Genomic DNA, 19,675 nt, shown 5'->3' with positions numbered 1-19,675 from the left:
ATTTATTAACAATCACCCTGCAATATATTTCTGTTTGACAAGTATACAAAGTTGCCTGTGCTGTTCACTTGATTTGCTCAGTCATAGAGGAGTGAAAAAAATATATACGTATATATTAATTTAAATGAGTAGAACAAACTTGAGTAATGTTAATACACTCCCCCCCTTTAAAATACATAGAGTATATTTGTTTTTCTCCTTCAGGTGTCTTAACAATTTCCTGTGATCACTGATTGCTGTTTTAGCACAAATTAGCTGTCGTATGTATGGATACCATGTTTGTTCAAGTTTGGATATTCTGTTTCCCTTCGATCATACTCTTAAATTGCACATTTGGTCTGAAATTGAGGACCATGGCTCTCATTTCCCCTGACTACAATGTCTGTGGGTAGGATTTCACGAATCCTTCCAAACACACAGCCGACTGGAGTGTCACTGACATTTGGTTGTAGCTCTAATCCAACTTCTAGGCTGTGCTTCTCATTCACATTTTATGTGTCCCTGTGAGTCTCACTATGTTAACAAGACCCAGTTTTGGCTAAAGATTTGGGTGGGTATCAGAAAGAAATAAACATGAAATCATTGACTATTTTTGTCGCTTATGATTATAATGATAATTTATGAAAGAAAGAGAATATGCATGCAGTAGGCTTTGTAAGTCCATCGGGATGCCACATTACATTATGAATGAACACTAGTTTTATATGAATGGGTCCCTTTACAGAAATGCTTTTATTAAATCAGCGTAATGAAATTACCAAGAGTCTTAAAACTTGGTTGTATATTTATAAAGATAGATCCTGGAAAAACATATGTATATATTGATCCACTGCTGGATGAAGGCCTCCCCAAGATGTTTCCACTTGCTTTGATCTATAGCTACCCTTTGCCATGTCACGCCTGCAAAGTGTATGATTCCATCTTCCCATCTTGTATGTGGTCGTCTTCTAGGTATTTTTCCATCTCTTGGTATCCATTCAACAGCTTTCTTTGTCCATCTTTGATCTGTTCTTCTTGCAATGTGTCCGGCCCATCTTAACATTCTCGCTCTTTCAGTGATGTCACATATTTTGGTTTGTTCTCAGATCTATTCATTTATTTTTCTATCTCTTCTTGTTATACCAAGCGTACATCTTTCCATGCTTATATATAATGTTACCATCTTGGGAGTTTTGTAAACAGAGCTTAAGAAAAACACTTACTTATTTCCTTGACATTTTCAAATGGCAGAACCCTTCTTTCAGACGGGTAAAACTTAATGACTCTTTCCATTCTGTTTTTGTTTCAGCTGAGTTGTTGCCTGGCAATCAGAGCCTTCTAAAAGTTCCCCAGTGAGAGAAACATATATTTGAATTTGAAAGTACCATTTTGATAGATTCACAGAATTATACTAAAGTGTTTTTGGAGTGAACACAACATAGCACTTACAGAAGTAGTTACAGAAGAGAGGGATTTGAGTTTACTGGGCCAAGCACCCCAACACAGCGCACAATTTAATTTTACCAATTACACTGCCATCTAGGTACTGCAGTACATAATTATTAAATTATGCCTATTAGAACTAGAGCAAACAGCTTTTAAGATGCACTTTGCTAAGCACTATAGTACTTGTGTTTTTGTGTTTGTTTTTTTGAAGGGGTTTGGGGGAAGTGTTTCGAGTGCTGCTTGTAAAGAGAGAAAACAACAGTATATTAAAGAATAAATATGGCTAATTCACATCCATTTCTCACTTTTCTGGCTGCATTCCTAGAAAAGGCAATTTAGTTTCTGTCCTTGTTGACAGGCAACAATTTTTTTTTTCCTTAATTTGTCACATTGATGGGGCAGTTTTATATCTTACGAGGCAGATCCTGCCATCCATCTCCCTTGCTTAAAACCATTACACTGGTATCAGCAGCACTGCACTACCCGACACAGTGCACCCAATCAGATCAGATGACAAGCACCTGTGCAGTGTATGCTGGGAACACCTTTTATTAACTGCTTGACTTGGAATTTCATTACATACTATTCTGCAGACCCCTCTTAGGAGGTGAGTCGCCTTGCAATAGGCATCTGCCAGACAAATACAACAATTCAGTAAAACAAAATTGGAATCTCGGACACGAAATTGCCCTCATTAATGTAATGTTTCAGACTGGCATTGCTGTTTTTCAGGCACTGAAACCTCTTGCCGGATATTTGTTTGTTTGTTTTGCTTTCAGTATGATTGTTAGGATTCTGTGTGCTGTAGCGGTCAGTCTGGCAGTGAACTGCCTGGGAGAGTGCAGCTCTGACAGCCAGCAGATTAATGAAGGTGCCGTATGTGTCTATGTTATTGCAACCTGTCTCTGAATCAGCTTGTCTTAAAGATGCATGGAGTGAACCCTCTCAGCCAGCAGTCTTCAGCCGAACAATAATCACATTGTTGCTGCAGCCAAATGTTTCGGATACGAGTTCCTGGGCACTTCACTTATACCATCACAGAAGCTTGCAGAAGGTATAGTTAACAGAAGGGCTTATTGTGTTGCAGGGATTTGCAGGGGGTATTTTGCTAAAGTGGGACTTTATGAAGAAAAAAAATGGGTTTGGTAGCTTTTAATTATTTTATTTACTTTAGAATTCAGTTTCACAATTTGGGGGGCTCAGAGATCGAAGAATACCATTAAGAGTAGCTTTGTTTGAAGGTGGCTCCCAGAAGTGACTATGCAAGTACCTGTGAATAATAACACAGAGAGCTGGGAGCTGTATTTCAGAATACCTGCTATAATGATTGTGGAACATAGTGGCTTGAGAAAGGGATTCCCATGATTTCTCCAAAGAAGAGAGTTTGCAGGTGCATTCATCTATGTAAATGACTTCTGCGCAGAAGCCATTGGTTTAATTATAAAACAATAAGGCCAAAGACATCAATAGCTGACCACGTGAAAGCAAGTGGAGAACACGGATGCGTCCGTTTTGCTTTCCAGAAACACAGTGTGAAAATAACACATTTTGATTGTACCCTGGTACCCTCAAACAGGTAGTCCTTTGAAGGATGGGCAGAGACTCCTGAGAGGTTTAGGTGTTAAACTAATAAGACAATTGTGCCTGGAGAACTGTCTTTAGAGCTCTGACAGAACAAGAAGTCTGGATATGTGACAAAGGGGATGGTAAAAATCTAGTCCTGTCAATTTAAAGGACCATGCACGTCGAACTCAGAGCAGTAGAGTCCACATTGAAGTAAATGAGCAGCCAATTAAGGGGGAGTGTTGATCGTACTTTTGACCTACAAAATGTCTTAATACAGAAAGGAACCCATGGGTGAAATTCATAACAGGATGCAGCACTTGCTTTATGCTTAATGAAATCAAGGAGGTCTATACCTTGCAGGCAATTACTTTTCTTTCCCTTAATGATCTTCTTCCTATGGTTGCTTTCTTATGTCTAAATCGATTATACGGGGGGGGGTAGGTAGTGAGAAGTTAATATTTCAAGTGAGACGTCATACATGTATTTAGTGTTGGTCACGTTCAGGCCCTGCAGCTGTGACCTCTAAGTACAGACAGCATAATAAAATACTATGCCTGCAGTCACTCGGAAGTGATTGACAGATGACTAGTAATTGAAAGCGGAAGGTCGTGGCTGGCTTCGACACCCATTCCTGTAATTGCATTAATATTCCAGTGGTTTAAAATTGAAACAGGTCGCCAAAGGTCAACAGCGCTACAGCCAAACTGAAGAGGGAGTTGTGTAACTCTAAAACCAATTACTCCGGAAATGTTATGACGGTTAAGCATATTAAAGCCGCCCTGAAGAAGCTGCTGTAGTGGCACTCTTGTGTGCAACACGATGATAATTACATACCCTTGCAAATGGAGGATACCTGTTTGCAAATGTTTCGGAATAAACAAATGTTACGTTTCTGCCTTTGACAGTGACAACTCTATGATGCTTACAATGCTTTATTTTATCTTATTTTATTCTGTATTTGAAAAAAAAATTGCTTAACGATATGTAATATGCAGTTTCTTGCTTATTTCTCATTCTAACTTAACCGGCTGATAGAGATCAAAGGAGTTCTATTTAACAGAGCCATCTGACAGTCTCGAATAATCATATTCATAAAAATTCAATTTAAAACGTCTAGGTTTTTTTGCCTGAATTCTGTTTGTTTTAGAAAAACAGCAACTAAATTTTGAAAAAGAGCAAATCGCCTTTTAACACAATTATATGGACAATGTAAACTGCCCCGTTTTTCGTCATGTTTTTCGTCATGTTTTGTTTAAAGTGTGAGTTTCTCATTACTGTTCCTGGAGAGTTTTTGAGGGAACAAATCATGAAGGGAGTTCAAAACCCACAGTCGCCACTTTTGTCGGGTAATGACTGAATCTTGAAACCTCCTGGGGTTTCTGTGAAGTGAAAGCCGTTTACTGTTTGCCATGAGAAAATAACAAATAGCCACTGATACATGATGGCCTGTTTCAGCCTCACTCCACTGCTGCTTTATTCCCAAGGCGTCTTCTCTGCCAAATAGACCAAAAAGCTATGACAAACTCCCTGATGTATAAAATCTCAATTGATCGCTTTATTCTCAGGCCTGTATTCCCATGAAAACAAGCTTTCTACATTTGCATTGTATCATTTGTAGTACAGTAGAAGTCTACATGCTGGGCAGTAACAGTCTATAGAGGAGACAGAGTGATCTTTGTTCACACTGGATTAAAGTGACCCTCTAAGAATACAAGTGAGTGGAGTAACTCACTTTTAACAGCTGATGAAGCTATTCTTCTCCTGTCCTGGTTTGTTTTGCCTTTATTAAAATGTGGAACAGAGTTATTTTGTTGTTGTTTTTTTGGGGGGGGCTTGTTTTGTTCTGTTTCGTAAGTGATATTGACGTAACTTGGTAGCAGTCAAAATTTGGTGTCTCCTGGGAGACATGATTCCACAGCACGACACTTCTTTAACATTACATATCAGTCTCATGGGTCTCTCTGGCACTGGGCCAGTGATGAGCTGCATGGGGTGGTGCGGAGCAGCTGTCTGGGGGAGTCATATTCATGAAACATGCACCATCATGTTACGTTTGACTCCTACTTCTTTCCTAGTCAGGAAGCCACTCGCTGACACATTAATCTAGAACATAAGAAGAACATAAGAAAGTTTACCAACAAGAGGAGGCCATTCAACCCATCGTGCTCGATTGGTGTCCATTAAGGATCCAAGGATACTATCCACTCTATTTTTAAATGTTCCCAAACTTTCAGCTTCTACCACATCGCTGGGGAGTTTGCTACAGATTGTGACGAATCTCTGTGTGAAGAAGTGTCTCCTGGTTTTCTGTCTCGAATGCCTTGAAGCCCAATTTCCATTTGTGTCCCCGGGTGCGTGTGTCCCTGCTGATCTGGAACAACTCCTCTGGTTTGATGTGGTCCATGCCTTTTGAATTTGAAGACTTGAATCAAGTCCCCACGTAGTCTCCTCTGTTCCAGGGTGAAAAGGTTCAGTTCCTCAGTCTCTCAGTAGGACATTCCCTTCAGACCTGGAATAAGTCTGGTTGCTCTCCTCTGAACTGCCTCTAGAGCAGCGATATCTTTCTTGAAGTGTGGAGCCCAGAACTGTCCACAGTATCCAGATGAGCTCTAACTAGTGCATTGTACAGTCTGAACATCACTGCCCTTGTTCTCAATTCTACACTTTTGACAATTTACCCTAACATTCTGGTTGCCTTTTTTATTGCTTCCCCACATTGTTTGGATGGAGAAAGTGAGGAGTTCACATAGACTCCTAGGTCTTTCTCATGCGTTACTTCATCTAGATCTGTACCTCCCATAGTGGACTCCCATAGCAACTCCTCTAATCAACACCCTCTGTTTCCTATACATCAACCAGTTCATAATCCATCTACTTACATTACCCTGAATGCCTACAGCTTCCAATTTGAGGATCAGTCTTTGGTGTTGAACCTTATCAAAAGCTTTTTGAAAATCTAAGTATATCACATCATATGCTTTCACGTGATCTACAGCTGCAGTTACATGTTCAAAGAACTCTAATAGATTAGTTAGACATGATCTGCCTCGTCTAAACCCATGTTGACTATCTCCAAGAATATGGTTTTCATTAAGATGCTCCTCTATTTTCTGTCTAATCATTTTTTCCAACATTTTACAAGTGATGCAGGTGAGACTGATTGGTCTGTAATTTCCTGGCTCAGTTTTGTCCTCTTTCTTGTGGATTGGATGACATTTGCTGTCTTCCAGTCAGTTGGCACATCCCCTGTTCTAAGTGTCATTTGGAATATTTGACTTAGCGGCCTATAAATAATTTCCCTCATTTCTTTAAGTACTGTTGGAAATATACCATCTGGCCCAGGTGATTTGTTTGATTTTAATTCTGCTAGTCCCTTTAGTACTTCCTCCTCATTTATCCTGATCTCTCTAAGGGTTTGACTGGACTGATTGTTAACCTGTGGCATGTTATCTGTCTTTTCTTTTGTAAAAACCTCTGTGAAATACTCGTTTCGTGCATTTGCCACATCTTGATCATTTTCCAAGATACTTCCGTTTTTGCCCTTTATCTGTTTCACTTCCTCCTTTATTGACCTTTTGCTGTTGTAGTTTTGGAAAAAACTCTTTGCATTAGTTTTAGCTCCAAGAGCTATGTTTCTTTTTATTTCCCTCTTTGCTTTCCTGATCCCTTTCTTAAGATCTCTTTGGAGTTCAAAACATTCTTTGTATTTTGTGTCATTTCTATCCCTTTTGTATGCACTATAAAACATTTTCTTTCTCTTGATATTTTTTTTGCATACTTCTATTAAACCATTTTGGCCAATGTTTTTTAGTCCTCAATTTGCTAAGTTTTGGTACAAAGTTCTCCTGAGCCTCAAGTAGTATATTTTTAAAATATATCCATCCATTTTCGACTGAATCTGTATCCAGTGTGCTCCAGTCTACCTCTTCTAAATGCCGCCTCATACCTTCAAGGTTTGCTTTTCTAAAATTGTATACCATTGCTTTAGACTTGGCCCTTGTTTTTTAAAGAATGACTCAAAGCTAACCATATTGTGATCACTATTTGCCATTGGTTCTCTAACTAGTGTCACTCGATCTTGGTCATTTGAAAAGATCAAGTCAATGCATGCACTCTCTCTGGTTGGTTCCCTGACAGATTGAGTTAGAAAGCAATCATTTACCATCTCAACCATTTCTATTTCTGCTTCTGTATTCCTGATTGGGCTTTCCCAGTCTATGTTTGGGAAATTGAAATCCCCCATTATAACAGCCACATCCTTGCTACATGCAATCCTGATTACACTGTACAGTGCAACATCTTTCTGAATATCTGAGTTGGGTGGTCTGTAACACACTCCTACCACTAATCCTCCAGATCTTTTATTTTAAAGCTTAAGCCACAAAGATTCTGTTTCATTACTGGGATCTAATTTGAGTTCTTCTGCCTCAATGTCATTTCTGACATATAATGCTACCCCACCACCTCTTTGATTTTGCCTGTCCCTCCTAAACCATGTGTATCCTTCCAACTTGTATTCATCCCCATCATTATCTGTAAGCGATGTTTCTGTCACTCCTACAACATCATAGTCACCCGACAGCACTGTGGCTTCTAGGTCTAACATCTTGTTCCTTATACTCCTGGCATTGAGGTACAAACATTTCAGGACTTTCCTACTAGCAGTTTCCCTTGGTTTTCTTTCCTTAGTGGAACATCTCCCATTGTCAGAGCTCCCTGCCCCCCGGTCCCTAGTTTAAAAGATTATCAATTACTCTGCACATATGCTCTCCCAATGCATTAGCCCCCCTTCTGTATTGATGTAGACCGTTTGGTTTGTACAGGTCCCATCTATCCCAGAAGAAACCATCTTCCATTCACCAAGATTTCAACCACGTGTTAAGCTTTCTAATCTCAGTCTGTCTCCCTGGCCATGCACGTTTTACTGGAAGTATTTGGAGAAAACTGCCGTGGAGGTTCTGCTCTATAGTTTCTTTAATCTGTGACATTAATGCCACATTTAAAGTTAAGAGGTGTCTGTAGAATATGATAGCATTAGAGTTCAAAAAAGGTGTGGTCAACTGAGATCCGCAGAAAATATCATTGACTGCTTGCACAGCAACAGCCTAGAGCCAGGTCATAATTATAGCTATATTAATGCATAAATTACCTGCAGAGTTAGACTGTGTGATTAACCAAGATGAAAAGAAAAGTCCCCTTAGACTGTGCCTAGATGTAGTGAATGCACAGACGGCCTTATGTGCACAGAATTAAAAGGCTTATCAGCATATATATGTTTTGTATCTGCTACCATATATTTTTTATTGAAGGACCAGTTTTGCATTGTATTCCTCACATGTTGCTACAGATGTTACGGGTGGCTGCCACAGTTAAAGACAGCTGTGGCACTGTCCTTCAATGGACACTCAAGGAAGTTGAGGATGATCTCACCATGTCTGCAGGATGTCTTTACTCAGTCAGTTAGTGTGTCTTTTTTTCTTCTCAGTGGGTGGGGGCGGGGGGGGGGGTGACGACTCAGTTTTGTCTTCTATTTGGTGATAGTGCCTGTGCTGCTGTACTTTGACTAGGAATGATAAAGCACCAGGTACCCCTCGGTCATGGAGATTCCTGCATTAGGCTCCTCTGACCCGCAATACATCTATCAGGCTCTGACCGAGCTCCAGATGTTCGCCCCCCTTTCCATTTCAAAACACCAGCTTCATATCAGTGTCACTGGATATGGTTTCCTTATTTTATGATGTTGTGGTTCAGAAAGTATTCTTCCGTATCCCAGGGCGAGAGCTGTAATAAAGTGGACACAGACACAGAAACCACAACTGCCCTGGATTTCAGCTACAAACTTCTCATCAGCTGACACGTGTATCGCTTTCCCTTTCCTGAACTCAAGACTGGACACCAGTGAGCGGACATTGTGTTGTTTTCACAATTACAGCGATTAAAATGTTGAGTTGAGTTTTCAAAATTGTATTATATCTGGTCCGCTGTCGTGATGAGAGGATCAATGTTGCCATCTAGTGTTTAATCTAGAAATCCTAACAAAAAGGCAAAGAGAGGATTCGTTTTGTTTTTTAAACTACAAGATTACCCAAAAACAGTATCTTAAAAAACAAACCAAAACAACATAACATAAACATAAGAAATATCTGCATCGACATGAATGTCTAAAGCCTTTCATACACAAATGCTCACAATAATAATATATAAATAAAAGAAACTAAACTACATCTGACTGATCAATATGAAGTAAATTAATTTCAACATGATTAAAAATTGCTGGGAGACCATTAAGAGTCACAGCACCCAAGTTAGGTTGGGTGTCTGACAACTGAAACCATTGAAGGTCTTCTATAATAACACCCTTAGGTTTGTATGTCCAAAAATAAAACTGTTTCAGCGTAGAAGTAATAAGTATTGTCTTGTTACCCGGACCAGTTCAATTGAGTTTTATCAACTCCACTAACACTACACCACAACAGCCTTGCCCTTTTGTTTCTAAACATCACAGAACTGCATAACAAGTATTTCTTTCCAGTAAACTGAAGTCTTATCGTTTTATATTAGACCCATCGCCAGTTCTTACACTAATAAGAGATGTAATGGAATTGGACAAGGAAAGAAAAAAATTGGTGCCAGTTTCAATTAGGATTTTCTGAATTTCCTCAAAATTGTGTTAAACAGGATTTGACCTTTGTTGAGCTGACAAGCTGTTCTGTCTTCATCAGTTTTCAACAAGATGCGCATGAAAGCCAAGCTGACAGGCTTACATAGATGCTGCTGAATTATTTAAATACCACAGGAGGACTATCAAAATCTGTGGCACATGGCCTACCAGCATGATTTCTATTAAAAGAAAATCCCGACATACACACACTGAAATACTATAGGACAAAATCCTTACAGACGCTTGCAGAGTATCACAGTACTTCATTTTCTAGTTAAAGGGTGTTTTGAGTGTGCGATTCATTTGCTTTTTTGTGTGCTGTGCTGTGTTGTGTTATTCAAGGAATCACTCCAGGAAGTACTTCTCTGAAACAAAATTGTCATTAATCTAAAATCTCGTTTAACAACCATATTAATTAATTAAATCCATGTTAATTAAGTGCCTTTTCACAGTGAGTAGCATTTCCCAGTGATTTGCAGAGAAAAGTGTCTCACTAACAGCTAAGGCAGATGAGCAGAATTGAATGCACAATCAAGTCATCATCAGTTAAAAAAATGAAATCAATGACATTAAATTAAGTTAATGAGGTAGACAGCACTGGAGGAATTTTAAAATGCAATCATTTGCACAAAGCTAAAAATGTCAATGCAAAAAACAGTGGGGGGCAGGTATGTGGAAAACTTGGTCACAGTGCTTATAAATTCGATAAATTCCCTCTCTTGTAGTAACAGAATTTAAAACACCAATTTTAAATGCTATTCATAAAGAGTGTAGAAATATCATTTCAAATTACAGCTCTTGCTGTAAGCCGGCCTTTATGATGAACACTATTTGCCCTCAGCTCTTAATTTTGCCATTTGCAATTGTACGTGTTTGCTGTTATTTTGTCACTGGGTCTCTGGTAAATAGGTGTGGGTCATGCGGTATTAGCAATCGATTCAGCATCTGCTCACATTGTACAGCATTTGTTTCACACTGCCGAGCAAATTAAAGTGATTCAGAATCACTTCTTGGCTTGAGCCACCCCCCAGCTCTGTTCCCTGACCACCCTGCCGCTTCGAATCCGCAAAATCAATGTGTTCTGGAGCATCTGACACATTCCCGGATCACAGTTTGTGCTGAGATCTATTATTGTTATCGAAGTTATAAAGAGCAGGTTGCTGTAGGCTCGCTTCTGTAGCTATAGCATCTGTAGTTCTCAGGTCTCTGCTTTTGTCTGTTAACATTTTCATTAGTGATTGTGGTCAACAAAACTTACAGTACATTTGTGTTTCATATCTGGCTGATTAACCTTTTACCTTGGGTTACAAACAAATACCTAATTAAAGAGAGCTAAAGTAGAACAAATAATGATAATTGTCTACTAATACAATTAAGTAGAATTGATCACTTGCCTTAATGGAATGATTTAGTGTTCCTTTTTTGGAATATTAGACTCAATTAGTTTTTTTCCCAGGTGCAAACTATTGTTAAGAGAATCTCAGATGATGTCAACCCGGAGTTAAGAACACAGGAACAATTTTCAGCAGTGCCGGTTCATCACCTATCTACAAAAATATCAATATCAATAGTAAAGAATAGTTCAATTATTATTACTTTTTATTCTAACACAACAGTTTTTTTTGCAGGGAGGGGTTGTTTTCTTATTGTTTTTGCAGTTAGCTGTGGTCTAATATCTAGACATTGGGGTGGCCTTGGCCAGTCATCCATGCTTTAACAACAAAATGGAAAGAAGGGGAAGTGGAAAAAAGTAATAAATTAGGAATTACACTCACAGTGTCAAGTGGCAGCCTTTTACAAAATTTAGTTTGTTCGAGATTTACTCTGCCGAGTGAAAGTTTCCTTGCGCTTCATTGTTTTCTCTAAATGGCTGCTGATGTGTTTGACAAACAATCTTTAAAACATTTCCCCCGAGGAGACATTCCTGCAACAACTGTACTTTTAACACGTTTCCTAGGCAACAGCACAGGCTACATCTAGCCAGACACAAATTGGCCGTCAAACGATGTGCTGTCGGCATCAGTTAATTACCTGTTTGTGTAATAAATCTCATTCGATACCGAGACCAAAACTTAATCCAACTTCACAGAGATGGCAGAGTAGAGCTATCCTGAGGAGAACACAATTGACTAAGGACCTCAGAGAGTCCAGAAACCGTGTTCATTTACTTTGACGCTTATCCAATCCATTAGCTCTACGGAGAAGAAAGTCAGAACACACTAACAACTGATCATTAGTGGAGAAGAAAAAACTTGTAGGAACCCAAGGCCATGACAGATAGCATCTCCAAGAATGCCAGCTACAATCTTGTTAAATTTTCCCAGTAAGGGTTCAAGTTATGTATGACTGAAAACTGTGAGATGCTTCTGAAAGACAATTTCCTTTAAGGTAAGAACTTCGTCTTGCTTTCCCACTGTTGATATGAGAAAATTGGCTCTCGGGGCACCATCTTCTGGTCAAATGTTGCAATTGTTTTCAGTTAACTAAAGTATCATCAACATAGGACTGATGCTGTTACTTGGGTTTGGATTTTATTGCTGGGGGGGCGTGGGTTTTTTACACAGTAGGTGTTATTGTATGGACATTACCTGCAAGGTTAGGGGTGAGATCCTGGTAATGTCAAATGTTTAAGTGCATTAGATAATAATGCCATGCTTGCTAGCTTTGAGCTGTCAATAGCCCATGTGATTTGGGCGGAGGGTGTTTGTCCCGTTGCTGTCACTGACTATGACATGTTCTTATCCAGTCTGGGTACTGAGAAGAAGGGTCAAAGGGGCACGTCTGATGGCATGCCCCTCCTTCATACTCCAAGCATAGCAGAGGAGAAGAGCTAGAGTGAGAGATGAAACAGAGCCAACATGTGAATGAGAGAAAGATAACCGGTGTGGGATTCTAATATTGTTTGTGGTCAGTTTATGCCAGGTAGCAAATCAGAATCAGAATCAGAATACTGTGCTATTCTCAAAAAAACTATTCACAGATTCATAACAGTAAGAATAAACCACAGGGGCAGTCAATGATCAAAGGTTGTGAATTAATCGACTGTATTACATTTTTGTCTCTCAAAAACAAAACTAGTATGCCACTTCCCATCTATTAAAAAAAGAGAAACCTGTTGGGAACAACGCTGTCATGTGTTTCAAGATAGATTAGGTTGCACAATGTTTTGAATCCCAGAAGTAGGTCACAAACTGAAGTTTAGCAAGCCAAAGGAGAAGGAGATGTGCCAGAGTTGAGGCAATGGGTGCCAACACAGTGCGTCGGGAAAGGGGATTTATCTTGGATGAAATAAGTGCTCTGACCTTTCTGAAAAAGACTGAGCTTGCAGCACTTCTGATCCTAAAATACTGCAGCCGCTAAATCTGACCCAGATGTGAGTATGTGTGCATTTCCCTCCAATCCATTAGCAGTGTCTGCTCAGTGACATTCCAAAACAAGCTCACTCAAGGGGAATAAAGACTTTTTCTCTGCGTGATTTCAAGGGGGGGGGATTAAACGTAGTGGCAATAAAACAAGGACAAAAATGTGTAAAGGAGATCAGAGGGAGGGTAGGTGTAAACCCTGCCTGGGAATTCTGGCGAGAGACTACTTTGTCCTGGGTTTTTAGAAGTGATTCCATCTGTTTTGGGGGCAGCTGAGGCATATCGTGGGGGGCCTACTGTAAAGATATAGCGCAGTGTTTGCAATCTCACGTGTGGGGGGCTCCAGTCAGGAGGGCAGGTGAGTTAATGGCCTGCATTGTTCACCAGGAGCAGAAGAATCACAAGTAGCTGCAAGTGTACTGTTATGCAGCTTGACGGCTTCACAGTGATTTGCTGTCTTTTTATGATTTCAAAATAGTGAATTGCACAGCCCTTTCCAGCAAAATCATTCTATTACTGACTTGTATTGGGAAGGAGGCAAATAAATGACAAGACACCAGCTTTTTAACATTGTAGGATTTTTCCAGATTTGTACTGATTTATTCCTTATTTGGTAATCATAATATGGGCATTACTAATCATAATGGCACAGAAGTTGATTTAAAACTGATTCAAATGACATTTTCTTACAACCTGTGATGTTTTTTTTATATTCCTCATGGTTTGTTTTATATTCCTATGCCATCTATTCAATTACATTTTAAAATTTTGAAATAAAATTGCACTTTTAATCACAGCTGGCATTTTCCCCACAACATACCGTGGCATTTTTGATTGCAGTTTATCATCAAGATTTGGTGTTGAGGAAATGTCTGTCTTGTTTATGAACTGTCTCATTAAAGCCCATCGTAGCTTTAATTCACTGTACATTTCCTGTTAGTCTTATGTGACAATGATTTGTTTTCCCCTTCATAAGCCCTCACTTTGACTTTCTGCCATTTGGTGTCAGACACAGCTTGTCAGCTAGTTGAAACTTAATCATTTTAAATAAAATATTTTACACTTTCAACAGCTGGTGAGTTTCCTTGACCTTCACGGCTATCGTGGATTTATCTTCTCTGCACAACTGTGGTCTTATTGTTGTGGTTAATTTGTCTTGTGCTTCATCTGAATGGTTCAGTGTTCTCTCCAGGGTTAGTCAGGGAAAACTGAACATTCATCTTCACATTTGGTGTTGAAAGAATCTTTATCATACTTTTCTGTATACTTTGCCCTCAACAAAACAGGTCTGTAAACACCCCTTATAGGTAACTTGTACTTGATGGACAGACAAGCACTAGTATATAATTGAAACATCTTGTATCACTTGGTGCATGTGCAGCACTAGAAAACTAGGCATAATACTTAGTTTGGGACTTTGAAAGGTTCTCTTGCAGTGAATGTGTTAATGTGAGGTTTATTATTATTTTTATTATTATTTTTCTTTCTTGGCAGACGCCCTTATCCAGGGCGACTTACAACATAAGTGCAAAAATACAGAGAAGTACAAGGCATCAATCATTACAAATTCAACTTAGCTAAAACATAGCAATTCAAAATAATACATTTTTAATAGACAATCAGATTTTTTGTATGATATTTGAATGGGTTGTGTTTCTTTCTTATGCTAATTATTGCAGTTAATCAGTTGTGTCTAAATAGTTATGTAAATGTTATACTTCATACAATTTCATCTGTATGCAATGGTTGCATTCATCATATATGCACACAGATCAATCAATTGTATGCTGTGTGCACCTCATTTTGAAGGCCCAACATTCACATGTTCTGTTATTGTTGTTCTGCCTCTTGTTTTATTAATATATTATTTGGACTGATCATGTTTTTGTTTCATGTTTTGCAGCTTCTTTACCTTCAAAGCATTTTGCACACACACAGAATGACAGCTCTGTAAGCCTTGCTGCATCGTGTAAAGGGACACATTCTTTCTTGTTTTGTTGAATAGTCGTCTGCGTTTGCAATAACAAAGAACAGAGGTACACTGAATGGGAAAAATAATAATGTATCCTTCATTTCTTTTCTGTTTTTTAGAGCGACACTTGAAGAAAAAAGGGGGAATGTGCCCCCAAAGGAAATGGACTTAAGACATCAGACATTGTTAATCCGGTCAAAGTTGCTCTTGACACAGCTCAGGTGTTGCCCAGTTAAAGAAAGAGCCCTCTATCCTGCACATGAATGGCAGAAAAGGGACCCGAGTGAAGCTGGAGCAGTGGAGCCTACAAATGTGAAAACAGGAAGGCGGGTTGATGAGAGACATTTGGACGCACTTCAGTAACACCAGATAAACCAGAGTGCGGGGAACCAGACACCGCGTGACATTTATCAGGTGAAACCTGAGACTGCAGAAGGGGGATGTTAAAACATACGCGGCACATTTTTATTTTTTTATTTTTCTTGAGATGACAATGTGATCCCTTATTGAAGTCTTAAATTAAACAAAAAAGTAAGATGTGGAGGAAAAAAAAATCACCTGGACAACTACGTCACTTGCGAGCTAACATATAAATAGAGAGATGTGGCATTGGGTCTTCTGTAAATCAGCTTGGCGTTGTTAACGGAAAAACGCTGCAACGGTAAGATGCTCGGGGAGTCGCGGATTGCGTTGATGTTGAAGGAGGTATGGACTCTTGCGTTCTTGAGGGATGCTTTCTTTGAGTTTGCTGGCACCGCATTCTTTCTGTTTGCCAGCTTGGCATCCACCATCCAGCGACCGGCTCAGGGGGCACCATATGGACCTTTCCTGATGGCTTCTGCTGACCCTACACAGCTTCCTCCAGAGGTTCCACACAGGGCCTCCCCAGACCCTCTCCATTTGTCTGTCACCTTTGGGATCTCAGTTGCTCTCGTGTCCCTGTGTCTGGGGTCGGCTGGAGGGGTCCATTTGAATCCCGCGGTGACAGTGGCTTTCTTGGCTGGAGTGAGGGTCAGTCCCCTGCGAGCATTTCTCTATATCATAGCCCAGCTCCTCGGCTCCATGGCTTCGTGTGCGCTCCTCCTGGTGGTCACCCCAGCAGCAGACCGAGGAGAACTTGGATTGAATGCTGTGAGTGATGTAATTTCAGTTTGTTGTGTGAATTATTTGGTTTAGCATCAATTTATGTATTCATCTACCTATTTATTTATTGATTCATCAATGCTGTTGAACAGTTGGCTGTATGTTTGTAATCTCCTGGAAATGCTAGATGTATTTTGATTAATTGAATGTAGTGAATTTGTGAACTTAATTAACCTCATTGTTCTTGCTGAGGAATAAGACACTATCACTTGTTTTTCTTCCTTTGCAGCCCAGCTCAGGAGTCTCCGAGTATCAAGCCTTGTGTGTCGAGATGTTTATCACCTTTCAGCTAGTCCTCTGTGTGCTTGTTTCTTCAGATGCCAAATTGGCCCTCACGAAGCTGGCCCCATTTGTGATAGGACTCTCTGTCACTCTAGGACATCTTGTTGCCGTAAGCCCATCTTTTTTAATCTATCGATTGCCTAAACATGGGAAATACATCCTGAAATCTATTTGATTTACTCTCACTTGATATAGAGCTGTGATGTTCATTCCTGGTCCTGGACAGACACGGGCTCCAACTGATTCTATTGCTGAGCCTTTGAAATCAGATTCAGCTCATGACTGATTTTCTTGTGACACTTTCTCACTCCTTCCTGGTCTTTGAGGACTGTTGAGGATGTTAAATTGCCCTGTAAGACTTGATGGGCAGTGGATCTCCAGGGCCAGGACTGAGCAATCACAGGTATAGACTCTCTCACTGGTATTCATTCCACTTCTTTGCTTCTGTCTGACTTTTTTAGATCGGTTTCACGGGCTGCAGTATGAATCCTGCTCGGTCTTTCGGTCCTGCCGTGGTGTCCGTCAACTTCAGCAGTCACTGGGTGAGCCCTTTGTTTCATAATAGTTCTGTGTCTGCAAGCGTCGGTACCTCAAATGGGTCTTTGCTGCCAGCAAGGAAAGTCAGCCCCTTGCCAGCAGTTAAGTGGTAACAATGGTAGTATACAATGCTACATATTGGTCATAGACGTAGAGGACATAGAGATGCTGTACTGTAGTGAATATGAAAAAGTGAACAGTAAAGTTATAGTAATTTCTATGTTTCTACATAGAAGGGTGTGCAATACTGTATTACTTACTGGTGTTATAAAAACAGATTTTACTTAATTAGCAGAAAAAAAAGATAAATAAACCTTGGTTATGTTTAAAGAGCAAGTCATGCGGTGGATCACTACTCCCTTATTTCAGCTGTTTCATAGCGTTTGCACATCTGTACTTCTTTTCGAAAAACCACATTCTATTTTCATACAAATTAAACCTTGTGAACAGCCACACAGGGCACTGGTTCGGTAGCCATATGAAGATCCGATGTTGGTGTTGCAGGTGTTCTGGGCCGGGCCGATGGCGGGCGCAGTCCTCGCCGCTCTGCTACACGACCTGATACTGTTCCCACGGTGGAGCGACAGGAGTGCATGGCTGAAGGACGTGAGACAGGTGGTCTTCAAAGACTTGCATTCACAGCCCAGCAGCAGGGACATAGAATAGACCCAAGAGACAGGAAGGAAATTCAGTCAGAACTGGTTGAGTAGCCAAGACTGGGCATCCTTTTTTTGTTAACTGCTACAGTGTGCCACAGGCATTTCACAATACGGGTACCACATTTTTGAAAACTACATTCTAACAAAGTTTAGCAGATTACTTTTTTGTTTTGTCTTACCCCCCTTGTAAAATCATCTCTGTTATTTTACATTTTGAACCAGAATGTTTCATTTATGTTAATTTGGCTTTTCTATAACCATATTTTAATGTGCGACATTACGTAGGTATGTGGGATAATATTTAAACAAACATTTCAGAAATGTATGAGGTTCATGAGCTTTTAGTTTCAAATGTATATTTGTGTTTGTTTTGCTTGATTGTTTTTATTAATAAAATGACATAATTAAATGTTAATGTATAGTTCTCCGTTCAGAATTCACAGGGCAATACTAAAGCAAGACGAAGACTTGATGAGAAGAGATGATTCACTTCCTGTTAGTCTATTTTTAATGCAGCCCATAACTTCAGGGAGCCTTATCAAACCATTCTCAGAATAGCTGGTTTTGTTTCCTATTTATCAAGAGCATCCAGTACTGTATATTACACTGTTGTCTGTATCAGGGCGCTTCCAGCAACTGTTAATTAACACAGCTGTTGCGTGCTACAGAAAACGTAGGAGGTAAAGCATCTCTTCTCACGCAGACAAATTACTTCTGTGCTCAGGTGTCGGTTTCCAAGCCTCCAGCAAAAGAAATATTTAATTTTGCTGTGTTTTCGTTTCCTTTTCATCAAACAATAGTACAGAGATTCTGAACTCATTAAACAAATCAATATTACCCTGTTTGTTCTTTCTGCTGATTTACAATTTTTACAATTTGCCTAATATTGCTGCCAAGTTTTAGTCAAGTTTTTTTGTTACATAGTCACTGTTTTGGAGGGGTTTAATACTAATCTCAGATGCATTTTGGCAGATATGATTGGATGAAGGATTGGGGGCTCCAAGCAAAACTTAATTTCATCTATCTGAAGAACTTAACTCTAACTGTCGGCCATACAGGCTGTGGAACAGGACTGTGAGGTTCTGCAGATCATTGCACTGACCGTCCTGGTACTAGTCCTATTCACTCAAGTATGAGTAAAACAGTAGTGCATTATACTGTGTACAGCCCAGTATGGTTATACGTCCATCTGGATTTTAATTGAACTGCCACTGGGTATTTATTATAGAAAATACAGACAAGGAAGAAGCAGGCAGACTTTGAGAGTTCCTTGAGTTCAGGGCTCAGGTAGCTGTCTATCAACATTGAATGGGAGCTTAAAAAATTATCTGAAAGAAAAGAGTCCAACCTGCAAAACGCTTAAATGTTGCGTATCTAGACTTCACATCACAACTTCATTTTTTAACCACATGGGAGGAGAACACTCATAAGAACATACGAAAATGTATAAACGAGAGGAGGCCATTCGCCCCATCGTGCTCGTTTGGTGTCCATTAATAACTAAGTGATCCAAGGATCCTATCCAGTCTGATTTTAAATGTTCCCAAACTTTCAACATCACTGGGGAGTTTGTGTTACAAGAGGTGCTAGGAGGATTGATTGTGTTGCCTAATAATTGGTTTATTATTATTATTATTATTATTATTATTATTATTATTATTATTATTATTATTATTATTATTATTATTATGTTTTTTTCTTTTACTATGGAGTATTTTGTTGTGGATTTATATTTACACTTGTTAGTTTTATTACTTCTGTTAATTTTCACTATTTGTTTGCTTTTTCTTCACTTAATCACATTCTCACGAGCCCTAAGTGCTATTTAAGGATGCCTGATTGGGCTGTGTCCCCCGCCCCCCCACTCACTCCAGTTAGAAGCAACTCCTCTAATCGACACCCTCTGTTTCCTAGACATCAACCAGTTCATAATCCATCTACTTCCATTACCCTGAATGTCTACAGCTTCCAATTTGAGGATCAGTCGTTGGTGTGGAACCTTATCAAAAACTTTTTGAAAATCTAAGTATATCATATCATATGCTTTCATGTGATCTACAGCTGCAGT

General features: G+C 39.5%; 1 protein-coding gene across 1 annotated transcript; it reads left to right on the top strand.

The window, feature by feature from the left end:
* Positions 1–15,174: 15,174 nt before the first annotated feature.
* On the top strand, positions 15,175–18,495 carry LOC136747287 (aquaporin-5). Its single transcript, XM_066700223.1, has 4 exons — positions 15,175–16,117; positions 16,359–16,520; positions 16,873–16,953; positions 17,453–18,495. The coding sequence occupies exons 1-4, from the start codon at positions 15,653–15,655 to the stop codon at positions 17,612–17,614; spliced, it is 870 nt and encodes a 289-aa protein (XP_066556320.1). The 5' UTR covers positions 15,175–15,652; the 3' UTR covers positions 17,615–18,495.
* Positions 18,496–19,675: the final 1,180 nt, after the last annotated feature.

The sequence above is a fragment of the Amia ocellicauda genome, chromosome 3, assembly GCF_036373705.1.
Source record: "Amia ocellicauda isolate fAmiCal2 chromosome 3, fAmiCal2.hap1, whole genome shotgun sequence".
Taxonomy (NCBI): domain Eukaryota; kingdom Metazoa; phylum Chordata; class Actinopteri; order Amiiformes; family Amiidae; genus Amia; species Amia ocellicauda.
The sequence above is the reverse complement of the archived record's forward strand: the minus strand, read 5'-3'. Positions and strand labels throughout refer to the sequence as shown.